We start from the raw sequence: 27,023 nt of genomic DNA on the forward strand, positions 1-27,023 counted from the left end.
GGGATTATTCTCAAGAATGTGTGTAAACACGACTGCAACTTGATTGTAATTTCAGTCACTTGCGTAACAAATTTGATTAGTTTGTCAGACATCAGTGAGGCAGATGAACAGCTGGAGCCTGTTCCCAGTGTGCACATGTGCAGAGTTGCCAGACGAAGGGAACAGCTAAAGAACAGGGGTCAACTTGGGAGTAGGGACACAGGTGGTTGATGAATGTGACTCTCCGAGGCTCCTTGCCAAGTTTTGCAGATATCGGCCCTGCAGCTCTCCAAGCCAGATAAGGTCTGTGACTGTAAATCCTCCCTTGAAAGACGTTGCTGGATGTGAATGAGCAGAATTCACAGCAAATTAATAAAGGGGTTTGCTTCATGCTCTTGGGAAGCCTTGGTCAGAACATTGGGTTCCTTATGTACTTATAATAAATTGGTTTCTACATTGGTCAAGCTGGAACAAATGTTTGGCAGCAACTGTTGCTCACATCCCAGAAGAGGACATGAGTTGCATTTGTTGTTGCAAATGGTAATGATTACCTCTTCATCTTTAGAATAATTCCCGCCTATCGACAAGGAACTAAGGGAGCTCCAGTCCAATAATCCAGCAATAGATTGAGAATTGTCTAGGTCTAGGACAGCGATGGCGAACCTTTTTTGGCTCGCTTGCCATAAGTGGGGGGAGCGCAGGGGGGTCGTGTGCAGGCTTGCAGCACCTATAATGCAATGCGCGACCCCCCCAGTGCGCCTGCACGCACTACAGGTGCAACCGCCCCATTTTTGCATGCTTTTTTCGCCCTCCCCAGGCTCCAGAGGCTTTATAGGAGCCTGGGGAGGGCAAAAACAGCCTCCCCCGCTCCCCCAAAAGACCTCCGGAGGCTTCAGGGACCTTCAGGAGGCTTCCCTGAAGCCTCCAAAGCAGTCAAAACGACCCTCCGAGCAAACTGGAAGTTGGTTTGCTCGGAGGGTCATTTTGAGTGCTCCGAAGGCTTCAGGGACCTTCCCTGAAGCCTTGGGAGCAGTCAAAACGACCCTCCGAGCAAACAGAAAGTCCATTCCCGAACTTCCGGTTTGCCCATAGGGCTGTTTTTTTGCACTCAGGGAATCTCATGAGGGCTTCCATGGGGGAGGGGAGGCTCTTTTCACCCTCCCCAGGCTCCTATAAAGCCTCTGGAGCCTGGGGAGGACAAATAATGGCTTTAAAAAAGGGTAACGTAGCTGGCCAGCGCGTGCATGCGCACTGCCCAGCTGACAGGCCAGCGCCTTGCGTGCCCTGACAAATGGCTCCACGTGCCACCTCTGGCACGCCTGCCATAGGTTCGCCATCACTGGTCCAGGACAATTAGACACAGCCAACTCACCACGGCCAACTCGTCATAGGACAAATTGCTGCAGGACAATTCAACCCTGTATTAATAATTTATTTCAGTTATTTTTATTATCGGTGACATTTTACCAAAATTATTGTAACTCTTGTATTCCTGCCTTGAGTTTATTATTATTGGCCACCATTTCTTTGAAATTAATGTAAGTTTTGTATTTGGCGAATTGTCCGGTGGCGAGTTGGCTGCAGCAAGTTCTCTCATACTGATTGAAGAAGGCTGAGATAAATTATTTTGTTCTAGGCTCATACTGCTCTGTTTGGGGATTCCTGGGTTAGATAGTTATCCTGTCTATAGCACCAGCCAAAATAAGAGGGAAAAATGAAGCCTCCTTCTCAACTATGTTTGGTTGCTACCAAACAGCAGATTGTTAGAATAATTTATGGCATGTGTTGAAAGACACATTTGTAGGGTCTTGGGGCTCATAGGGCAAATGGTGGGCAGAGGGTGGTGGTGAAATTCCATTGGACTTTAATGAGTGAGTGCCATTTGCTCCTCTGATTTTCATTGGAAAATATTTTGGGCCAGCTGTGTCCATTTCTCAAGAAATGTAGATAAATTTATGGGCAGAGATATTGGGAGGCCCTTCCATGAATTTGTCTAAAGGGAGGAGAAAAGAATATCTATGAAGAAGAGAAATGCTGCTAGGTGGTCTTTTTTTCCTAAGGAAAAACAGTAAAAGAAAAGAAAAGAAAAAATCTTAAAAGTTTGACTTAGCTCTATTTTTTCTGGATTGGGATATAAGCTATTCACACTTACTAAACTCTGTATTTCAACAGGAGTAATTGCCTCATGCAGCTGGGGCATTTAGGAAAATATACAAAATAATTTGATATTCATGCTCATTATATACTTGCCAAAATATACAAGATACCAAGATCAGATGAGCCACCTTGAGTTGATTTTTTTAAAAAAAGATTAGTTTGCTGTGCCCATTTTTCTTTAGTTGACTAAAGTTTTGAGATTTCCTGGTGTTTTCTCATCCTAATACAAACCAGATCTCCATTCATTTATTAAATGTATATACTTAGTCAAGATGGTCTAGGTGCCTTAGCTGGTCAGGGGGTTGGACTAGAAGACCTCCAAGGTCCCTTCCATCTCTCCTCTTCTGTTATTCTGACTATTGACTATGAGCACCATCTAAATTTGCAATGGAGTAATCATCCCAAATCACAACTAGAGCAACTCTCACACAGAGGTCCCTCCTCCTTCGGGCAAAAGAAAGTTTAAAAAACTAGGTTGTTCCACACATCCTTTAATGTTACAAACCTTCCCTTGATAGACATACTAGAGAAAGTAAGTTGTTCTGCTTTCTCTGTGGCAACATCTCCTGACTGGGAAAAAGGAACCATCAGTTGGGAAAGACCAGATCTACCTGTAAAGGTGCAGTTAAACTGATTTATTGCTAAAAAGCCTTTGCACAGGAATCTTCTCAACTTTGATCCAACTATATCGCTCCTGATGGGTTTTTTATTTGCGGTATTTTAATTGCATTCAATTTATTTAGGGGTTTTTAAACATTGTGTTTTTACTTGTTTTTATCTATCAGTTCACCTCCTCCTTGTATATGTTGTGTATATGTCTTGGTATATGTTTTGTTATATGTATGTCGATATATTTATTTCCTATGTTTTGTTGTACGCCGCCCCGAGTCCTTCGGGAGAGCGTGCGGCTAAGAAATAAATATTTATTATTTATTATTATTATTATTATTCTCACTTAATGTTTAGCACCTGCTTGGAATCATATCAAAGGGTCAAAGGATTTGTGGCTATGTAGCGGTTCTAGGCTGATCCCTCTTTTAACTCCATCTCCAGGTTCTGCCATTCCTCCTTTTATAGCAGTGATGGTGAACCGTTTTGGCACTGAGTGCCCAAACTGGGATGTGTGTGCATGTGCGCACCAGAGCACCGGAAACCCAAAGACCAGCTAACCGGGGCGCACGTGCCTGGGTTCTTGGGGCGTTTTTGGCTGCTTTTCGGGCCGTATTTGGGCTGATTTTGAGCTGTTTTCAGGCTGTTTTTGACTTGAAAAACGGCATGAAAACGGCCCCAAAACCAGCCCAAAAATGGCTCCAAAACCAGCCCCCCAAATGGCCCCAAATACACCATTTTCAGAGCATTTTTTTGGCTGTTTTCAGATGCTCCACTGCCTGCAAAGACAAGCTGATCGGTGTGCAATGTACGTGCTGGAAACCAGATGAACAGCTGGCGATGGCGTGAAAAAAGGCCTGTTTGGGGGGCATTTTTCAGGCCATTTTCAAGTGCTCTGGTGCCCATGAAGATCAGCTGGCCGGCGTGCATGCGTGCTCCAGATGCTAGAGGAGCAGCTGGCGACGGCAAGTGTACCCACAGAGAGGGTTCTGTGTGCCACCTCTGGCACACGTGCCATAGGTTCACCATCACTGTTCTACAGGAACCTTGTGAGCAATTTGGAGCAATCTGTTCCACATTTCATTAAACGTGGTCGCCAACCCTGGACAAGTCACCCAGAATTGGGTTAAAAAAAAAGGTCTTTCTTTTGATAACCATACACAGACTAATTTCCCCCTCAAAACAAGAACGTTTAACTAAAAACCTTCTGGTGTTGGAAGCTGTAATTTGACAGAGACGGGCAGCATGCAGCTAGTTCTTGACTTACAACAACAATGAAGCGACTCATGACTACAATCACACTTACGACCGTTGTGTGGTCACGTGATCAAAATTTGGATGTTTGGCAACTGGCATAAATCATGATAAAATGTGAATTAAAATATAAAAGTAAGAGGTGGCAGAAGGTAGAGATAAAAACCTGCTTGTAAGATATGTAGTACAAAAACAGGAAAATGTCAAAAGCCCTAAACCAGAGTCCAGTAAAGGTTCCAGTAAAAGTTCTTATGTCGAATGCCCAAAACCACAGAGTTCAGCTAAAGTTTGTACAGAGACATGTAGTCAGTACCTATGGCCCAAGACCAAAGGAGAAGTAAGACAATATCTACTTATAAGGCTACTTTCCTTAAGATTGTCACTGCGTTAATTGGTTTGCTAGCCGAGCTGAACTGAGAATAATTACTGCGCAGGTCATAAGCTTTATCAGCAATGATTTACTGCGCGTGCTTAACATGTTTATAATACATCACACATTCCAGAGACTTCTTTCCTTTTGATCTTTGTTCCTCTGCCGAAGAAGGTGGACAACATTTGTTCTTGCCAAAATGTAACAATTAGATAGAGTTGTTTTATTTCTATTTTCATTTTATTTTCATATTAAAGTTTGTTTTCATTAGAACATGTTCTCGGGTTTTGTTTTGTTTTTCGCTTCTTGAGGATATGCTGTTTGGAAAAGCCGTCGATTCCAGACCTCATTAGTTCAGGGTGAAATTTCCCCTGACAAAGATAACCAATAAGAAATGAATTAAGTGTTTCTGTGTTGCGCTGCTTTTGAGAATGTATAAGAATGCGTGCTTTGATGATAAGGGTTGTTCAGAATTTGCATACTAGTTTTGACTAGTTTTCTGAACCTGGCTGCTAATAAACTTCTCCTGGATCTCGAGACATCTAAGTCCTGTCATTTTCTGCAACAGGCGGGTATTTATGATGGTTACACTGTCCCAAAGATCACCTTCTGACAAGGAAAGAATAGAATAGAGAATAGAATAGAGAATAGAATAGAGAATAGAATAGAGAATAGAATAGAATTATTTATTGGCCAAGGATGATTGGATATACAAGAAATTTGTCTTTGGTGCCTATGCTCTCAGTGTACATAAAAAGTCAAGATACATTATCAAGAATCATAAGGTCATGAGCCAGAGTCATTCAAAAACCCTGTTACTCACTTAATAACTGCAACCGGTTGGGTTAACAAGAGGGGCAAGAAAGGTCGGGAAACGAAGCAAAAGTCATTTCACTGCCTTGTTTGGAAGGGAAAGATTAGGCTAAACTGGGGGTCGTAAGCCGAGGAATACCTGCATCGATTTAACCAAACAAAACAAGCATTTCGGGTATTGAAGGAAAATGTTCGGGAAGCGCTGCGTGAAGGTCCCAGACGGGACTCGGGCAGATAGGATTCCACGAGGAAGCAGCGCAAAAGAAAGCGCGGGAAGAGCGCAGCGTCCTCTTTCCCTCCCGCCTCCAGCGCCTCTGGGACCCCCTGAGGTAAATTCTCGGGACCCTTCTGCGGGCGGCCCGGGCAGTAGGCGGCGCTTGGCTCGGGGATTGGCCCTTGGCAAGGCGAGCCGCGTTGAAAGCGCTACGTGCAATGGAAAGTCCTCTCTCTCGGCGGCGCTCCCGGAGAAAAAGAGGGGAGAGACGGGGAGGTCTCCTCAGACCCCCCACCCCACCCCACGCTCCGTCGCTTGCGGGTCAGGTTGCCGGCCTGGCTGTCACTCAGGAGGAGGAGGACGCCGTCCGGGAGCGCGCGCACGGGCCTCCCCCAGCTCCCCTGCCCTGCCCTTCCTCTCCTCCCCGCGGCTCCCCTCTGCCTTGCAACGGGAAAGCGGCGCCTCCTCCGCCCCCGGCCGTTTCGCCTTGCATGGAAGGGACGCGTCCCGGCTCAGGCTCAGTGCGCTGCCGGGAGGACCAGCTGGCGGAGCGGCTCCTGCTCCCGTGGGGCTTCTTGTGCTGAGGGGCCAGCCGGCTCGGCGGGAGGCGAGGAAGCAAGAAAGGAAGGAAGGAAGGAAAGAAGGAGAGAAAGAGAAAAAGGAAAGGAAGAAAAGGAAAGAAGGAAGGAAAGAAAGAGAAAGAGAAAGAAAGGAAAGAAAGAGATAGAAAAGAAGGAAAGAGAGAGATAGGAAGGAAGGGAAGGAAGGAAAGCAGGAAGGAAGGAAGGGAAGAAGAAAGAAAGAAAGAAAGAAAGAAAGAAAGAAAGAAAGAAAGAAAGAAAGAAAGAAGAAGAAAGAAAAAAGAAAGAAAAAGAAAGAAAAAGAAAAACGCAGCGGGCTCCCTTCGCGTCCTGGAGGAGCAGCGCGTCGGAAGCAGCCACTTTTATTTTTGCCCCGCTCTGGAACGGCCGGAGGGCGCGTGGCGAACCGATGGATTCTCTGGTCTTTTATGTGGCGATGCTCTCCTGGGTGATGGTGCCTCGGCGGTGCTGGGCAACCTCCGGCAGGCAAGGCAGAGTCCAAGGTAGGAAACGGATGCGAGGGAGGAGGAAATTGATCGCCTGGCTGGGCTCCGTGGGGAGCGATGGAGAGAAGCTCGGGTCGCCCCGTCTGCTGGCGCGGCTAGGAGATTGGGCGGCAGCCTTGGCTTGGTCCAGGTAGAGAGCCTCGGTCCAAATCTTGGCGAGGGGAAAAAGAGGCTCGTTGCGAAACCGGAGACTGTTTTGGAGAGCGGGCTCCGTTGGGTGGCGGTGCGGCTCTGCGAAATCAAACCTGTTTAGCTTCCCCAGGCGAGACGTGAATGTAACTCGGCTACTACTTTCAGTGGTTCCCAACCCACGCCCCACAGGCGCGGGGAGGGGGGGCAAACTGATATTTAATAGGGACAATTTGAACCTTGTTGAAATCAAGTTAAAGTCCTTTTAGGCTTCCTCCAAGTGAGTAGAGTACTCACTTTTTGAGTAAAGTAAGAATTATATGGGGGGGGGGGGAGTGCATCAGGATTTTAGAAGTGCTTAGATGGGGAATGGCCAAAAAAAGGTTGGGAACCACTAGTTTAGGCACACTAGAGTGTGTGTGTGTGTGTGAGAGAGAGAGAGAGAGAGAATGGAACAGAACAGAACAGAACAGAATAGCAGAGTTGGAATGGACCTTGGAGGTCTTTTAGTCCAACCCCCTGCTCAAGCAGGAAACCCTATAACATTTCAAACAAATGGTTGTCCAATCTCTTCTTAAAAACCTCCAGTGATGAAGTATCCACAACTTCTAATACCTTGCTTGCTTGCCTCGATTTTATGGCCAGAGATTTTTATTCTCGAAATATGAACATCTGGAAAATAAGAAAATGCTTGGCTTAGTAGCTTTAAGCAACAGGCAAAGCTGGAAACTTTGAAATTGCAGAAAGGGGAAATGTTTGCACGTATGTATGTATGTATGTATGTATGTATGTATGTATGTATGTATATTTTCAATCAATCAGAATAGAGCTAGAAGTGACCTTGGAGCAGAGGTGGGTTGCTTCCAGTTCAGCCCGGATCTGGCGAAGTGGTAGTAGCAGCGGCGGGAGGCTCCACCCACCGCCCCGGACACTTGTGCGCAGAAGTGTCGCAAATGCTCAAACCGGTAGTAAAAAAATTGGCAACCCATCACTGCCTTGGAGGTTTTCTAGTCTCACCCCCTGATCAGGCAGGAAATCCTATACCATTTCAGACAAGTGGTTGTCCTATCACTTCTTAAAAACCTCTAGTGATGAAGCATCCAGAACTTTTGAAGGCAACCCCTCCCACTGGTTAATAGTTCTCAATGTTTGGAAATCCTAGGTTGGATCTCTCTTTGGCATCTTCACAAAACTCCCATATAGTGAAAATGCTGGGTATGTGTCCAAGTTACTTGAGGGACTAATTTAACCCCACTGGGATTGGTCTGTACCACTGGTGCCGGCAAAGGAGGCATGCTGTGGTTCCCGTCAGCCCGATTATTCCAGTTGTGTCCAGGAGGAGGGCCTTCTCTGCTGTTGCTTCAGCCCTTTGGAACATCTACATGTCCTTGAAAAACTGCCTTTTCACGTAAAGGACAAATTGTGTCCTACCTGTCAGGGGAAGTTCCACCCTGAACTAATGAGGTGTAGACCGTCGGCTTTCCAAGCAGCATATTTCCGAATAAGCAGAAAATAAAACCCGAAAACATATTCTAATGAACAACTTTAATATAAAATAAAATAAAATACAAATCTTACTATCTAAATCTTACATTTTGGCAAGAGCTATGTTGCCCACCTCCTTCGGCAGGCGAATGGAAGATCAGAAGGAAAGTAAGGAATGTGTGACGTATTATGAGACATGCGCATTAATCATTGTCAGATAAGAAACAATTCAGTCTACTGTATAACTCAGAATATAAGCACAAGTTGATAAACCAATTAACACAGTGACACTACCTGTGCACGCCTTTCTTGGTTTCTGCAAACCCTCCTATCCAGATGATGGGCAGGATGTACCTTAATCCCAGTAGATATGGAAACAATTCCCAGTCTGCCACATGTTGCTAGTTACAATGGTATTTGAGCCTTTCTTTAGAACTGGCCCCCAAATTTCTAGGCACCAGCTTCCCATTTCATGTGGTGTCTGATCTGCCCTACTTTAGCTTTCCTGTTTAGAAACTGGAAAGGAAGGCAGGACTTTCCTTCAATTACAAGGCGGAACCCGATTGCCAATCTTTTAAAAATCCATCGTCTGCCTTGCGACAGGCATGAAAATAAAGAACAGGTTTAAATTTGACCATTGGCTGTTATTTTTCAGCCCCTGTCAATCAGATTTTCTCAGTAGTGTCAAACTTTTTAAAGAAAATAAACATATGATCATACTAGACAGGTTTATGGATTTCAGCTGGATTGATTTGTTTGTTACAGGTTATAGTAGATCTCATTTTAGATATCTTTGCGGTGTTCTTTTGATGTGAAAGTCAATAGACTATAAAGCAAAATAAAATACACAGCAGGAGTTTTGTAGCATACCAGTCATGGGGACTCTGTTTGTAAAGAGAACTCTGTTTATAGACAGACATTTTCTGATCATATTCTTAGCATGTATTATTGGTGGAACCCACCCACCCTGACGTCATAACAGACCTTCTGCGCGTGCTCCCACTACTGAACTGGTAGTGAAGAGAATAGCATACCATTACTGATTTAAATGTTTACATAATTTAAATATGAGGCTGTTAATCTTATTTTGACACATGATATCTGCCCTAGCAATAGTTTTCCTGGGATGAGAAGCTGCTGTATTCCAGGATTTTTCTGTTATCTTGTTATCTTGTTGTTGTTAGTTGCAAAGTCATATCCGACCCATCGCAACCCCATGGACAATGTTCCTCCAGGACTTCCTGCCCTCTACCATCCCCCAGAGTCCATTTAATCTCACGCCGACTGCTTCAGTGACTCCATCCAGCCACCTCATTCTCTGTCGTCCCCTTCTTCTTTTGCCCTCAATCTTTCCCAACATTAGGCTCTTCTCCAGTGAGTTTTTCCTTCTCATTAGGTGGCCAAAGTATTTGAGTTTCATCTTCGGGATCTGGCCTTCTAAAGAGCAGTCAGGGTTGATCTCCTCTAGGACTGACCGGTTGGATTGCCTTGCAGTCCAAGGGACTCGCAGGAGTCTTCTCCAGCACCACAAATCAAAGGCCCCAATTCTTTGGTGCTCAGCCTTTCTTGTGGTCCAACTTTCACAGCCATACATTGCAACTAGGAAAACCATAGCCTTGACTATATAGTATACACACTTTTGTTGGCAGGGTGATGTCTCTGCTTTCTAGTATGCTGTCTAGATTTGCCATAGCTTTCCTCCCCAGGAGCAAGCATCTTTTAATTTGTTGGCTGCAGTCCCCATCTGCGGAGCCCAGGAAAATGAAATCTGTCACTACCTGCATTTTAATCTTCCCCATCTATTTGCCAGGAATTGAGAGGGCCAGATTATTTCATTTCAAAGGATTTTCTCCCTTTTGGAGTACATACATTATGTGTTACTTGGGGGTTGCAGAATGAATCGCCTGGATGCTTGGTGTCAGCCGTAAGTGGCATCAGTGTGTGTCAGCATGATTTTCTTCTGCTGTGTTGAACGTACTGTATTCATTTGGCAAACTGAAGTTTGTAAGGAGAAATAACTTTGTTTTGCAAGTGGAGATGAAGCAGCGGTTCCTATTAACTTCAAATCTCCTTCATCTCCTTACACAGGGTGTGTGTAAGTCAAAGATAATGGCTACAAATGGGAGTGGGAAGGGGAATGCTTGAAAACAAAAACTCGAACATTACATTTTTCTGTATGAATGCCCAGATGCTATATGAACGAGGGTAAGAGATCAGAGTCAAATCACAATCTCTTCATCATTTTCACAGGCTTGTACAACAGTCAATACAGCGTCAAAATATTTAGTTGTGTTGTCTGTATGCATGCATACCATGTTTCCCTGAAAATAAGACAGGGTCTTATTTTCTTTTAACCCCCCCCCCCCCCGAAATAAGCACTTGGCCTTATTTTCGGGGAGGCCTTATTATTTTTGAGATATAGAAGGCGGTGAGCATAGTCACCTCATGGCTGCTGCTGTGTTGCAATATTTTCGAGAGGTTTTATTTTCAGGAAAACAGTATCTGTGTGGAATGTAGAAAAAAAAATTGCAAAATGCATTGTTGGGTGGTAACATGGCACAGGATGGCCCTTTCTGAGCTTTTTCAGTTCAGAAAGCAAGAATGTATACAATACAAACTTTGGCAAAGGCCCTTGATGTGAAAATATGCTTTAAAGTATGCAGTAGTGCCTGGCTGAATACGTTTTGTATTTTCAGTAGTCAAAAGGTCTATATCATTTTTTTTTTGTCCTATCTGGTGAGACATAAAAAATGAGTGGAGGTGGGGGAGGGGAAGCTACATAGGAGTTTGCAAATGTACTACATTTGCATTAATGTATCTGAATTGCAAAATTCACCCATTTTAATCCTTTTATTTTTTTTTCCTTTCCTGGGTTCCTAGAACATACAAAATGTAAGATGGTCACACCTGCTAAATTAAAATACGGTTTTGGGACATCATGCAAAAAACTCAGTTTTCTTAGAATTTGCTATAACCAATGAAAAAAGTTCCATGTTGCTGAAATTACAAGCGTAGATATTTGGGGAAGAAAGAAACACGCAAAAGTTGTTTCATTTGAATGTATTAAAGTGTGTCTATTTGCATTTACTTCCCTAGATCTGCTCCTGTCTGGAAAGCTAAGTGAATATGATGTGATTGTGCCCTTCAGTGTAGATCACCAGGGACGGTTCCTATCACACGTAGTGTCTGACTCACCATCTCCTGCACAGCACTCAACTCGACCCAGGACGGTTCGCAGCATCCCTACGGAAGAAGCTGTCTCTGGGAATCCCTTGTACTTCTTCAATGTTACTGTTTGGGGCAAGGAACTTCATCTCCGCTTGAAGCCCAACCAGAAGTTGGTATCTCCTGGTGCTATGGCCGAATGGCAAGAAGATTTCCAAGAAGTCTTTCGGGAACCCTTGATGCAGGAATGCGTGTCTACAGGAGGCATCACAGGCATGCCAGAGGGCACAGTGGCGATTAGCAATTGTGATGGATTGGTAAGAAAAATAGCCCATTCCATTCCATTGTATTTCTCAGCCAAAACATTTGACCTTCCTTCTTGTATTGCTCACAATCGCTTTATCATGAGTTTTGCAAGGAGAAATTCCACTTACGGGCTAATAAAGATGTGCAGCAGTAGTGGGATTCAATTTTTTTTACTACCAGTTTTGTGGGCCTGGCTTGGTGGACATGGCGTGGCTTGGTGGGTGGGCATGGCAGGGGAAGGATGATGTAATATCTCCATTCCCTCCCCACTCCAGTGGAAGGTTACTGCAAACTCCCCATTCCTTCCCAATCAGCTGGGACTTGTGAGGCAAAGAATAGATGTGGGTGGGACCAGTCAGAGGTGGTATTTACTGGTTCTCTGAACTACTCAAAATTTCCGCTACCAGTTCTCCAGAACTGGTCAGAACCTACTGAATACCACCTTTGATGTGCAGCCTTTGAAATAATTACATCTTTAATAATTTTGCGAGAGCAGAATAAGATTAGCATAAGAAGCGATGTAATTGCAGTATCTAATTTGTACACTATCGTGATGGAAAATAAGTAGGAATATTAGACAGGTTTGCTATCTTGAGTCGATCAAAATAAATGTATATAAAAGAGGTGGGATAAAATAATAATAATATTGCAGGTCCTTGGGAAGGACTCGATAGGTGGGCAAAAAATGTGAAATCCAGTCTGAACATCTGGCTGACTGCGTGCTGAACAATAATAACTAACACATTAAACATGAACATCTGCCTATCCCAGGTCCTTAGGAAGGACTTGATAGATGAATAAAAATGTCAAATCAAGTCTGAACAGCTGCTGATTGTACAACGAATCATAACTATAAAGTGCTTTGAAAATAATTAGGAAAAGAACTGTATGAGAACACAATTATAGTGCCTTCCTGTAGCTCTTTAAAGCAGCTGCATCTTTTCCTGGGCTCATATGGCAATTGCAGGGGGGAACAGTGGAAAAAGATGCAACAGCTAATACTGTAAAAAAATATAGAAGTATTTATTTATATACTAGAATTACAAACCTCTGACAAGCAGTCAATGGGAAAGCCAGATTCACTTAACAACTGTTACTAACCTAACAACTGCAAGTGGTTCACTTAACAACCGTGGCAAGAAAGGTTGTATAATGGGGCAAAATTCACATAACAACTTTCTAATTTAGCAACCAACATTGTAAATTGTATCGAAGTTACTTCTGGATAAACTTCTTATAATGAAACCTTTAGTATATTTATATTAACATAATATTTATATTAACATACAGGGCTTATTTAAGACTAAAGGAAATACAGGTAGTCCTCAACTTAATACCACAATTGAGCCCAAAATTTCTGTTGTTAAATATGACATTTGTTGAGTTTTGCCCCATGTGGATGCTGCAAAGGTCATAACTGTGAAAAATGGTCATAAGTCACATTTTTCAGTGCCATTGTAACTGAACAATCACTAAAAGTACTATTGTAAGTCAAGGACTACCTGTAGTGGTTTCCAGACAGTATAACTAAACATCAGGATGTTAACATTGGCTAATCATTAATTTTGAAACTTCATACCTTCTAAAGGGTGCCAAAGTAAAATCTGATTATCTTCCAGACGTATGTTGGATAATTTTATCACAGCAAGCATTAACTTGCCAGGTAGAAATATGCAAGTTGTTTTAGTTGCATATTTATTGTTTTATTCTTTTTAAAAGTTCCATCCCTTTACACTGCATCTGAAATACAAATATAAAGAATAATTTCTCTTTGAAGGTAGATCTGATGGCAATCAATGGTTAATTGCACCATTGATTAAAAAAATTGTTTTGTATCCTTTTTAAATAAGGTGGTTCGGCAGTTCAAATTCGGCAGTTCAAATCCCTAGCACTGCGTGAGGGAGTTGGCTCCCGTTACTTGTCCCAGCTTCTGCCGACCTAGCAGTTCGAAAGCATGTAAAAATGCAAGTAGAAAAAATAGGAACCACCTTTGGTGGAAAGGTAACAGTGTTCCGTGAGCCTTCGGTGTTTAAGTCATGCCGACCACATGACCAATGAGACATCTTTGGATAGCGCTGGCTTTTCGGCTTAGATGAGCAGCACCCTTAGAGTTGGGAATGACTAGCACATATGTGCAAGGGGAACCTTTACCTTTATACTTTTTAATCATGTAAATATGCATATGGACCATATCTTCCAAACTGATTTTGGAATTAGAAGTTGTAATTCCCATGGAACCAAAAGGGTAACGTCTTGAAACAGTTTGAAAAGAGCCCATCTATGGTTCCCCTGTTCCTCAGTTGGGTCTATGATAATTCACCATGGCCAACTTACCACAGCCAACTCTCAAGGGACAAGAGTTACACTAATATCAAAAGAAATGATGGAACAGAATCAATAAAGAATGAATGCAAAAACAGGGACAAAATGTAATGTGAATGACAGAAATTAAAATAATGTTTTATTTATTTTAAATAATTAAATTGAATTGTTAAATTGTCCCATTGTGATTTGGCCGTGGCTAATTAACTCACAGAGAGTTGGCCGCAGCATGTTGACCATGCTCAATCAGTTGTTTGTTGTAGGTCATCTTATCAATCCTTTAGTTTTCTTTTGCACCACCTATGTTTCATTTGACTGTCCAGAAATGTGCTAAATTTTATGAATGATTTCCAGGTTGAAGATCAAACACATAAAAAAAGAAATAGGTTTTCGCAGTGAAGGTTTTGGCAGAATGAAAAATGTTTCATTACATTTTTTAGAATTGCGGATAGGTTTTAAACAAGGAAGATGAGGTTGCTTTATAGCAGTGTTTTAGCCATTGTGATGGGTACATTTCCAAAGTGGTACATTTCCTGAAGATGCCGGGGATGTAGTGGAGACCCTTTATGTGCAAACAAGTTACTAGCTACAGTCTTAGTAATCTAAAATATCTGCTGGCTAATAGACTTCTGATAAGTGCTGTCTTATCTTGGTGTGTAAAACTATGGCTGGCCATCTGCTAAGGACAAGCTAATAGCTATACAATTAATGGTTCTAGATAGGTAGAATACAGTGGTGTGCTAGAGCAAATAGAAACACTAATGATTGAATTGGATTTTGGATAAATAATTTTATAATTTACTTATTATCTTATAAGACTTGGATTAAACAGAAAAGATCATTCAAGCCTTCTTGATTTAGAAGATTTCCCATCTGTTTCTCCAAAAAGAAAGAATAGAGTAGAGTAGAGTAGAGTAGAGTAGAGTAGAGTAGAGTAGTAGAGTAGAGTAGAGTAGAGTAGAATAGAATAGCTTTCTTTGGCCAAGTGTGATTAGATATGCAAGGAATTTGTCTCCAAGGCAGAAGCTCTCAGTGTACATGCATAACAGCAGAGTAATAACAGTCATAATAATAATACCAATAAGAGAAGATGGTAGCGAAGATGAGAAGGATAATAGTAATCCAGCCTATTACATGGGTAAATATATTTAGATTTACAATATAATATTCAACCACATGTATGTATGTATGTATGTACGTACGTATAAAGCATTTTTGTGTTTGTAAATGAACAAGAGCAATGATATTTCTGTTTAGGTGTTGCAAGAGATGTGGCCTTATCATATTTTCCTGAGGAATCTCACTTGTAAATGATCTATGATATAGATGTGGAATTTTAAATTAGCTTTCATCTGGTACTTAATCAAAGAATCAGCTGGATTTTCTGGGTAACAACAGCAGTAAAGTTAGTGTAGCATTTGATGGCCTTGATCTACATTAAAGGGGATTGTGTGATCACTGGTTTCCTCCCACAACATTCATCCTTTTGCAAATCCTATTGCTGTGAGGAGAAATTGGCTTTTATCCATGCTTCTGTGAAAAAAATCAGATAGCCATTTTTACAGTTTGATGGCAATAGTGATGGTTTGTGTTCCTTCTCTCTAAAGTTTTGTTTACAAAGTACTGTTCTGGAATGCATTAGCAGAACATTCCCTACTCTCAGACTTAAAATATAAAAAAGATGCATCAAAAAAGGAAAAGATATAGGGTGGAGTGCTTGCTGGAAGGAAGATCTATATCTATACTTAAATTTGGTGCAAGTATGATAAATTGAATCAAAGCACAATTGTGAATTGTAAACAATGCACGTTCGTTAAATTAGAGGTCCATGAAAACAGAGCTTAAAAATATAAAATTAAAATTGAATTTAATTGAACACTAAGTTGGTTCATGAAAACCAGTTTGGTCTAGTGCAGTGGTTCCCAATGTGGGGCCCATGCCCCATAGGGGGGCAAATTGATTTTTAATAGGGGTAATTTGAACCTTGTTACCCCGATAGCGGCTCTTGTCTCCTCCTCCCCGGTCATATCTGGGGATGCGGCAGACAAGATGAAGCCGGAGGACAAGCAGGCGGAATTGACCCTATGGAAGAATTTGAACGCTTCCGCTTGGGCGGTCAGAGCGGCAGCCGCAGCTTCGTACTTTAACCGTACCACGGTGATGTGGCTCTGCCAGCTCCAGGATCGTATCCCGATCCAGGATGACCGTCTCCATCAGGACATTACCAAAATCCTAGCCGCCTCCCAGTATTCCGCCGACGCGACCTTGGACGCGGTTAAATTCGCGTCCAGCGCCCTAGCCACGTCTGTCACCTCCCATCGCCTCCTGTGGCTTCGCAGTTGGCAGATGGACAACAAGGTGAAATGGAACTTGGCTGCGGCCCCATATTCGGGCCCCAAACTTTTCGGGCGGCCCTGGACCCCATCTTGGTGGAAAATAAAGATAAAAAGAAGGTGATGCCTTCCACCACCAAGAAGAACAATAACCATACCCACCCGTATCGCAGGCCCTCCTTTAGGGCCCACGATCATGACCAACAGCAGCAGTACCAGTCATTCAGGCAAGACAGGCAGTTCCCGCGGTCATCCTATCAAGACCTCAACCGATTCCAGTCCCAGTCCAAATGGCCCTTTCGAGGAGGGGGCTGCCGCCCCTTCCGCAGAGGGAAGTGACTCAAATCCGAGCCCTCCCATTGGCGGCCGTCTAGCACTTTATGCGGACCAGTGGGACAAAGTCACCATGGGCGCATGGGTCAGGGCAATCGTCCGGTACGGATTGAGGTTGGAATTTCTCGCCACACCTCCGAGGTTCTTCAAAAGATTCCCCCCTTCCAGGAGTCCGGAGCGCCGCCGCCTTATGGATCTCACCGTCACACACCTGCGATTCAGGTGGTGGAGGCGGTCCCAGCTTCGGAACGTGGGTGGGGCCACTACTCAAATCTGTTCATGGTCCCAAAGGCCTCGGGGGGTTGGAGAGCCATTCTGGATCTCAAACGTATGAACCGGTTCCTGGTTTACAGACTGTTCAAAATGGCCTCCCTAAGATCCATTCTTCAGGGCATCAGACGGGGGGGCTACCTGGCCTTGGTAGATCTGACAGAGGCCTACCTCCACATTCCCATCCTTCCGGCCCATCGCAGATACCTGCGGTTTTCCCACAGGGAAAATCATTACCAATACCGGCCTCTTCCCTTCGGACTAGCCTCAGCTCCCCGCACATTTACCAAGGTCCTGGCTCGGTGCTGGTGAGGCTCCAATGCTACCTGGACGACATCCTAGTACAGGCCGACTCCCTGACCAAAGCGAAAACAGACCTCCGTCTCACTATACGCTGGCTCCAGTCCCTGGGGTTCTCAGTCAACTTCCCCAAAAGCCACCTGTCCCCATCCACGCAGATCCTCCACTTGGGGACGGTCATAAATTCAGAACAGGAGGGTGCAGCTGTCCCCAGACCGCCTGTCCAGTCTACGTCAACTAGTCTCCTCAGTCAGAAAAAGAAGGTCCGTTTCCATCCTGACCTTGTCCCAGCTCCTAGGAAAGATGGTATCCTGCATAGAGATTGTCCCTTGGGCCCGTCTCCACCTGCGTCCACTCCAGTGGGTACTGATTCTGTCCCAGAGGAAGAGGATGAGCAACTCCCCGCGGCCACTTCGTCTCCCAGTGGAAGTGAGAACGTCCCTTCAGTGGTGGCTGTCCCCAGCCTTGCAGCAGAGGGGCTCATTTTGGGAACCGGACAGGGTAACAGTGATGACAGATGCCAGTCTCTTCGGCTGGGGCGCCTTGATGGGCTCCAACATGGCCCAGGGATGGTGGACTGCCTCAGATCTCAGCCACAACATAAACTGGCTGGAACTAAAGGCTGCAAGACTGGCCCTTCGGCACTTCAGCAGCCAGCTGCGGGGGCGACATGTTCTTCTGCTAACGGACAACATTGCTACGATGTTGTCCATTACGTGAACAGGCAGGGGGGCACTCACTCCCGTGCCCTCTGGCGGGAGGTGCAGAGACTGTGCTTGTGGGTGGAGAGACACTTGGCCTCAATAGTGGCAGAACACATCGCAGGGATGGCAAATCACCAAGCGGACTGGCTGAGCCGGGCGGTCCTGGACAATGGCGAGTGGCAACTGGCACCAGAACTGTTTCAGAAGATCTGCCGGAGGTTCGGCACTCCCCTAGTGGATCTATTTGCCTCCCCCCAACAATTCCCAACTGCCGAGATTCTTTTCCCGGTTCCAGATAACCACAGCGGAGGGCACGGATGCCCTCAGGAGCCAATGGCCACCAGGCCTTCTTTATGCCTTTCCTCCCTTCCCCCTCATCCCGGGGACCATCAAGAAGATAGTGGCAGAGAGGCCCCTCGTCATCATGTTGGCTCCTTACTGGCCCAGGAGATCATGGTTTGCAGACCTGGTCCAATTGTCAGTGTCCGAACCTTGGAGAATCCCTCAGGGAGAAATCACCTTGCGTCAGGGGGTCCTGAACCATCCGGAGCCACAGTGGCTCCACTTAACCGCCTGGCACTTGAGTGGCGCCTGCTGAGGAAGGCGAGGCTTTCCTCAGGGGTCATAGCGACCATTGAGGCATCCAGGCAGCCATCCACCACCAGGATCTATAACTCTACCTGGGCGGTGTTCGCCAAATGGTGCACTCCCCTCGGCCTCAATCCTTCTAGGGCCACTGTGCCGAATATCTTGGAGTTCTTGCAGAAGGGTTTGGAGGACAGTTTGTCCCACAATACTCTGCGCCACCAAGTGGCGGCTCTGGCCACGGTTTTAGGTGGGGAGGGTTCCCACACGCTCTCTCACTCCCCTCTGGTGAAGCGCTTCCTCAAGGGAGCGGCGAATATCAGGCCTCCACCAGTCCACAGATTCCCGATCTGGGATCTTCCTCTGGTCCTTAAGGCCCTAACGGGCTCCCCGTTCAAGCCCCTTCAAAGGGTCCATTTGCGGCTGCTCACTCTTAAAGTGGTGTTCCTAGTGGCCATTACGTCGGCCAGGCGCATATCGGAGTTGGGGGTGCTCTCATCACGAGACGATCTCTTTTCCATTAGGACAGGGTGGTCCTTCGCCTCGACCTGACATTTCTCCCGAAGGTGAACACACCCTTTCATAGGGCCCAAGAGATCATATTACCTGACTTTTGCCCTAATCCATCACATGAGCGGGAGCGTTTATATAACAGGTTAAAAAGTTAAAAAGGACGATAATTATATAAAGTCCAATGCCCTGCAGCTTGTGTGAAACTAGGAAGTAAGCAAAAGAGCTCAGTAGGGAAATGTTAATGCAATTAAGTCTCCAACAAGTTTTTTTTCCATTCCTTCTTGTCACTAACACTGTTGTATCACTGTTTAGAATGAAATATTCAGATTCCTCTTTCCCTTCAGGGAGAATTCTTGAGATAAAACCTCCAGGTAGCCAAATGCACAGTCATATATGTATATACTAACTCAAAACTTCCGGCAGAGTTTGCTTGGATAGCATCTGCAAGTATCAGGAGGATTTGGCATGGAGGGTCACTTTGAGATTAGTTTGTTGGCAAAATTCCCCTATTTCAGCTGTCTTGGTTTCGTAATTTATCCACTTCCCTCAGCTGCTGAATTTCTGTTCAGGATGGTCTGCCTTAGGTTCAAGGTGGACGGAACTTTAGCGAAGAAAGATGATGCAAAGTGGCTTTTAACTTTCAGATTCTTCCATGGGATGTTTGGCAAATCTTAAAGAATCATGAATTTGAAGTCGTAAAAGGATTCAGAAAAGGCTGCAGAATGTGCAATGGATTTAAAGCATTGTCTGTGTTCTGAAACAGGCAGCTTGCCCACAAAACATATTGGCATGTGAAACAAGATCTCAGCAGGCTGGGCCAGGCATTGTATCATTTGTTAGGCATTGTAATACTTGCTATTTTTGAATACCATCCAACATCCAGTGGGAGTTGTGAGTTTAATGGGTAAATTTATCCAGTAGCAAAGATAATCATTTGGAAAACTGTTTTGGTTTCTGCCATCCAGATTCGGTGATAAACATTCCTGTATTCCTATTTTATTTCTTGAGAAAGAAAGTTAAACTAAAAAGTACCAAGAGGTAGCAGTGTTGATATGTGTGCGTATAAGTGAAAAAGAGATACGGTTCCAAGAATAAATGTTAATAAGTTCAAACTCTTGCATTTAAGGACATTTATATGGTAATATATTCCTTAGGAAGATTATTTTTAGAACTGTTTTATTATGACAGTATTTAGTCTACTCAGGAGGATTTGTGGAGGTAATCAAAATAATTGAATTAGTACTAAGTAAATAGCAGTAGCACTTAGACTTATATACTGCTTCACAGTGCTTTTACAGCCCTCTCTAAGGTGTTTACAGAGTCAGCATATTGCCCGCAACAATTTTGGATCCTCATTTTACCCACCTCGGAAAGATGGAAGGCTGACTCAACCTTGAGCCTGGTGAGATTTGAACTGCAGGCAGCCGACAGTCAGCAGAAGTAGCCTGCAGTACTGCACTATAAACACCGCATCACCGTGACTCATAACTGCGCCACCACATGTGTATGTGTGAATTAAAATGCATATAGGATGGATTTATAGCAGGGTGAGATTCGATTTGGAATTATGTGCTGGCTATGTTGCATGCATTGGTACATTGCTTATTCAAAGATAAATGCAATTGATCATTTGAAGATAATTCTGGATGACAGATTATGATTGATCACCTACACCAGCAAATCAATTGACTTGTGTAAAGGATTTTACAGTGACACCGAGAAAGTAAAAAAAGAGCTGATAAGGACTGAGCCAAGAGATTACAGCCTGGAGATTGAAGGATGCTTGAGAAAGAAACTCAGAATAATTTGAAGCTGGATTGTATATAAATTTAGATAAATAAATACTGCCAGAGTCACCATACCTTGATTTTGCGTAGCATAAGGGGAACAGAAAAAATAGGCTTTCAAGATTGAGGTCTGCCCATAGAGGTAGTCCATATCAAGATGTACACATTGCAGAGATTCCTGGAGTGCTACTTTCTTGTTCTAGGACCACAATGGCGAACTTATGGCACGCATGCCATAGGTGGCACGCAGAGCCCTCTCTGCTGGCATGCACACCATCACCCCAGGTCAGATCTCCGTGGCGTTTCTTTTGCGAGCTGTTTCCCTGCAAACGACGAAACAGAAGCTCATGAAAGAAAAATATCTTACATCTTGCTGAGCTGCCGATGTTGGGATGCCCCGCCTCCCCCTGGCCAGCTGGTCTTCAGGTCTCTGCTACACATGTGTGTGCATGTCTGCACATGCATGTGTCTGTGTGTATGCACACCTTTCAGTTTGGACATGCGCATGCGCACAGTCTGGGCACTTGGTGTCTAAAAGGTTCGCCATCACTGTTCTAGGATATAGTAGTATCTTAAAAGCCTATTGGAGCATAATCTCCTTAATTACTGACATAGAGAAAGACAAGAGTAAAGAACCAATTTGCTGAATGAGCTTGCAATATTCTTAGCTTAAATGAGAACTTAGAGTAAGTAAAATATTGATTAAAGGATAGTGATGGGAAGTTACTGTAGTCTGCCCAAATACTGTATTACCATATCTACAGCTGGATAAAACCTGCCTTAATCAACACCCAGTAAATATTTCTGTTACATTGCAAAAACACTATGTTAGACACTTTTTATTATTATAAGACTGAATTAAAATAGTAAGGAGGAATATTTTTCATTAAATATTTGCAAATTTGTATCCTATATTTTCATTTTTGTTGAATACTGCATTAGTTTTGTGTTGGGCCTAAGTTTGCTAATTGCAAAATCAATAGTTCTGTGACCTGGGCTGGCTAGGAGTACATCACTGGGGGAAGATGACATTATATGGACATTGTACTGCCCTATCCATGCCTTCTTCATGCAGTTTGTACATGGATATGATGTCAGCGTACTAAGGATTTAATAGCTGCCAGCTGATGAAAGCTTGTAAGCTATAATCAGCAAGGCTGATGCAATGAGGATGATTCATTGCAACTATGGTATAACCCTTTTAAGACTCTGATGGTGGGGTCCACACAAGTCATTTACTGTTTTAAAAGGAGTCTATATATAGGTGTTCATTAGAGAGGAGTTTTTCTCTCTCTCATGTATTCAGTTCTCTCCTTGTGTCTGTAGTGAATGGTAAGGGAATTTATTTCTCCATTTATATGTCTGTATATATTTGTAGATAAACCACTGTTAATTGTCTAAAGCTCTGTGTGCTGTGTTATTGCTCCTGGGTTTATCTCATAATACTAGTCACGCTGCCAAAACTCTGACAGATAAGGATAGCATTCTCAATAGTTTACATATATTACGCTATAGTTATACTATATATATTTGCTGAGCAGATCTGAAGCTCTGCTTAGCACAGTGGCCATCAATCAGCTTTAACTTAATGACAGTAACAGCAGACTTTGCTGACATGTAAACTTACCATGATGGGTGCTGATATTGAGCTGAATGTTTCATTCCCCAAATGTGTATTTGTAATTAATGTCATTTCAAGTGTTTGCAGGAGGGGCAGTTGTGGAATGGGTAACTGACTTAGAATACACTCAACCTATTTCTGATTTTTGGGGTGAGTGGATTTCATTTCCAAGTTTGGTTAGGATTAGCTTAATGGTAAAAGTAAAAGTTCCCCGTACATACATGCTAGTCGTTCCCGACTCTGGGGGGTTGCTCATCTCCGTTTCAAAGCTAAGGAACCAGCACTCTCCGAAGACGCCTGTATGGTGATGTGGCTGGCATGACTAAATGCTGAAGGCGCATGGAGTGCTGTTACCTTCCCACCAAAGTGGTCCCTATTTTTCCACTTGCATTTTTTTACGTGCTTTCGAACTGCTAGGTTGGCAGAAGCTGTGACAAGTAACGAGAGCTCTTACGCGATGCTAGGTATTCGAACTGCTGAACTGCCCACTTTTTTTTTCAATTTTTATTTATTTTTGAACAAAGACAAACAAACATAAAAATAAAAAAAGCCATCTTCCATTACAAATTGTAGAAAGTGTGTCAGTTGGTTACAGTATTTCCATGCATTTCTTCCATAGTCACCACCTACTTTTCATATCAAATTGCATATTTTAAATTCACATATATTCATGTATATCATGATTATTATATCAGCCTTAATTTGACTATAATTGTTTTTACATCCTTTTATATATAATATTCAAAATCTAGAATAGGATTATATGATAACATTCTATTAAATCATCCTAAGATCATCCAATCGCAATACATCTTTATAACATATTCTAGATAAAGCTTTTAAACCTCCTCTCATATTCTCCATGTGTTGTTTATATAAAATTTCATGTTATCAAACTAATATATCTATATGTATTGTTATCATTATTAATCATTATTTAACTATAACTATTGTCACTTCATTTTATACATACTACTAGTAAACTAAATTTAGCTTAGTTTTTATTATACATTTTCATTGCATCAACCTGTATCTTTCCAGTAATAGTGCAGTCTTATCTCTTGCCATTTGTAGCATTAATATTCTAGTTACTTTCTTAATAAATCTTGTGTGAACCTCTCTTCGCAACATGTTGTTCCTTTCATATCTCATAAAAGCTCGAAATCCAGCATCTGCTCTTTCCATCAGCTTATCTTTGGTTATCGCTAGTGCTTCTGTCAAGATTTTTCTCCTTATCTCCATCAATTTTTCTCTCTTTTCTTCTTCTGTGCTGGGGTAGAGTTCCAATCCATCTATCTCCCCTTTCCATATTCCGCTCTTGCCATTACCAACCACGCTCACTTTGTTGTCAGTATCCACAGATTTCTTATATCTTTGCTCATTTTTTCTTCCATTTTTTGAACTCTGTCCTCCATATTCTTCATTTGATAAACATCCTCAATTTTTCCATCAAATTTTCTGTTTTGTGTTCCATATTCTCCAATCTCTTTTCAATTCTCTTGGTCACAACTAATAGATTTTGAATTTCAAACATAATCATTTGCAATGTTACAGTTTCTTTTTCCTACTGCGCCATAGTTCCAGTTTTGCAGGCACTGCCACTATAGGATTCAAGGCTATTTTAATAAACTTCAAACTTCATTTATTATCTTTCAAGTCAAAATGTTGTCTTCCCTCCAATAGCTAGTGATAGAACTTCCAAAAAGCACCTGTAAAACAACTTGTGCTCTTCCTACTATCACTCTCAGTAAACAAACTGAAAGAACCTTGAATCTCAAGTGATCAAAGAGAAAGAAGAAAAAACAATGTATCCAGCCTCCAGCCTCTAAGTGGCAGTGTAACTGCTTTTCCTCCTGTTGTTACAACCCTCTTTATAATCCTTCTTATTATCTTCTTTATATTCCAAGCTTAAGAAACAAAAAAAACCCTTAAATGGAGATCAAAAACAATCCAATCAATCCAATCAAGCATTATAAAAAAGAAGGAAAATTTTAATCCATAGGTGTAAGCAAAAGTTAAAAAAGAAGAAGAAAAAATTTATCAATTCAGTTTAAAAAATAGGGAGCCTTTGCAAAAATTCCATCCATGAAAAAAAAATTAGAAACAGGATAACACACTAAGTTTAAGGTAGATTAATTTCGCTGTTTACAGTCTTCTATCTTCAATTTTAATTTAACGTAATTTTTTGGGAGGGTAGTCTCTTTTTCTAATAATAAAATTTCCTCACCAATTCAATACACTTTCTCTTTTTGCTTTCTTCCCATTCCGGAGCTGTCCCAACTTCAGCAGCTTCATTAGCTGCATTTCTATTGCCGGAAAAAAAAGGCTATTCTTGGATCTTTCAGGGACTTTGCGGTGTCCCTGAGATCAGCAGGAGGTGCCCTTCTCAATCACCATCTCTGCGGGATGGTTTAGGTCCGAATGGACCATCCAGTGGCAGAAATATCGACTGCGATCTCGGCGCACCAAGATCGCACGTTGCGCCATCGTGACATCAGCCCCTTGCCTCAGAACTGCCCACCTTCTGATCGACAAGCTCAGTGTTTTAGTCATTGAGCCACCATGTCCCTCAAGCTTAATAGTAGTTTGCCTTAAATTAAAATATTTAGTCAATAGCAATAGAAATGAGCTTGTGAATGTTTCTGTAAAGGCCTGTTGTCACTGTAACTGCAATAGGTAAATGCTACTAATAAAGCTTCTTACGTCCACTGTGGTGCATTCCACTTAAATAATCTAATAGTGTGATAGCAGCATATAATGTTCTTGTAAAATTGTTGATTGAATGTAATGCTTCATTGATAAGGATTCAGGAGATGGTTTCATAAACAGTCACCTGAAGGCTCCTCTATTATAAGTGAAAAGCATTATGTTTCAATGATTTACAGGAAGGGTGTAGGAGAAGAGAAGGCAGAGCTGGGGAGGGAGTTAAGTGCACCAGCAGCGTAGAGTCCTTATGTTGCCACAAGCAGTCCAAACCCAACCCCTCCTGAATTCTGTTGACCTTTATCTGGCACCAATTGATTGACTAAGAGTCTTGTGTATAGATTTGAATAAATCTTTCATGCTGCAATTTGATGTATGATCCTGATTCTTTGTGTCTGACAAAAGCCATGAAAGTTTCTACTCTAGTGTATTGGGAAATACATTGGTTCTAAAGTGGAAATAGTTCAGTTGCTGAAATATTTATAACTCTTTTACTTTCATATCAATAAATCGTGTTTAAAAAGGCTGCATGAGACCCCCCTGCACGGAAGAGATATTTTTGGCTTGAGGCAATCGCCAAAAGCTTGATATTCATGGGAATATGGCACCTTACCTAAATGTGTATAAGAACAAGATTCTCTTATTTGTTTTCATATTATACAAATTAGAGTAGAATTAAAATGACTGGAGAAAGCAAGGAAACCCTGTGTGGCATATTTTTATATACCATATTTTTCGCTCCATAAGATGCTCCTGACCATAAGACTCACCTAGATTTAGAGGAGGAAAACGGGGAAGGGGGGAGGGGGGAATCTGCCTCTGCCTCCCAGCATTAATCTGGTATTCATCTGGCTAGCGTCTTGCAGCAAACAGCACATGGCCTAAAATACTATAGTTTTGTTGGTACAACTGCCACATGGATCAGCAGTAGCCAGCTTGAGTACACAATTAATAATAGTACATAGTATTTATTGTATAAATAATTCTGACTATCTTTGGTAATATAGACACACAAACAAATGAGACTGAAAATTGAATAACTATAGGGCCTCAGCAAACAGTATACATACTGGCATGTATAGGCAACACTGGAGTAATAAATAAATGTAGAAAAATCAATTACTGCCAACCTGCCTTCCATTGAGGACCTGTACACTGCATGAGTCAAAAAGAGGGCTGTAAAAATATTTACAAACCCCTCACATCCTGGACATAAATTGCTTCAACTCCTAACCTCAAAACGACGCTATAGGGCACTGCACATCAGAACAACTAGACACAAGGACAGTTTTCCCCCGAATGCCATCACTCTACTAAACAACTAATTCCCTCAACACTGTTAAACTATTCACTAAGGCTGCATTATTACTACTATTAATCTTCTCATCATTCCTATCACCCATCTCCTCCCACTTATGACTGCAGGACTGTAACTTTGTTGCTTGTATCCTTACAATTGATATTGATATTGATTGTTTCCTGATTGCTTATTTGTACCCTATGATTATCATTAAGTGTTGTACCTTATGATTCTTGATGAAGGTATTCAATTTAACTTTTCTTTATGTACGTGGGGAACATATGCACCAAAGATAAATTCCTTGTGTGGCCAATCACACTTGGCCAATAAAGAATTCTATTCTATTCTATTCTATTCTGTTCTAGTCTATTCTATTCTATTCTAGTCTAGTCTAGTCTAGTCTATATTCTATTCTATTTTCCTCTATTCTATTCTATTCTATTCTATTCTAAATGTATAAATAATGATAAGTTGGAGGTCACCAAGTATAGTAATATGGCTTGTCTTAGTGTCAAATTCCCCATAGAGGTTCTGTTTTACAGGGCCAGGGTATAACCACTATGTGTTAGAAAAGAATTTTTGCCTAAACGACAGATGTAGTGAAAGATCCTGGTGACCAAGCAGTTTTAGTGATAGCTTAAGTCAGCATTGTGAATGTTAGCAGTCAATGTACGATTTGACCTG

General features: G+C 42.5%; 1 protein-coding gene across 4 annotated transcripts in view; it reads left to right on the top strand.

The window, feature by feature from the left end:
• The first annotated feature begins 5,661 nt into the window (after positions 1-5,661).
• Positions 5,662-27,023, top strand: part of ADAMTS14 (ADAM metallopeptidase with thrombospondin type 1 motif 14) — a 94,516-nt gene continuing 73,154 nt past the window's right edge. For 3 of the 4 annotated variants that reach the window (XM_081956486.1, XM_081956487.1, XM_081956488.1), the window contains exons 1-2: positions 5,662-6,480; positions 11,194-11,579. In XM_081956486.1, coding sequence (XP_081812612.1) covers positions 6,387-6,480; positions 11,194-11,579 — 480 coding nt within the window. In that variant the 5' untranslated portion in view covers positions 5,662-6,386. Of the gene's footprint in view, positions 6,481-11,193; positions 11,580-21,968; positions 22,048-27,023 lie in introns of those variants that run through there. The other variant, XM_081956489.1, reaches the window with a different exon arrangement.

The sequence above is a fragment of the Natrix helvetica genome (assembly GCF_964273705.1).
Source record: "Natrix helvetica genome assembly, chromosome: 5".
Classification (NCBI taxonomy): domain Eukaryota; kingdom Metazoa; phylum Chordata; class Lepidosauria; order Squamata; family Natricidae; genus Natrix; species Natrix helvetica.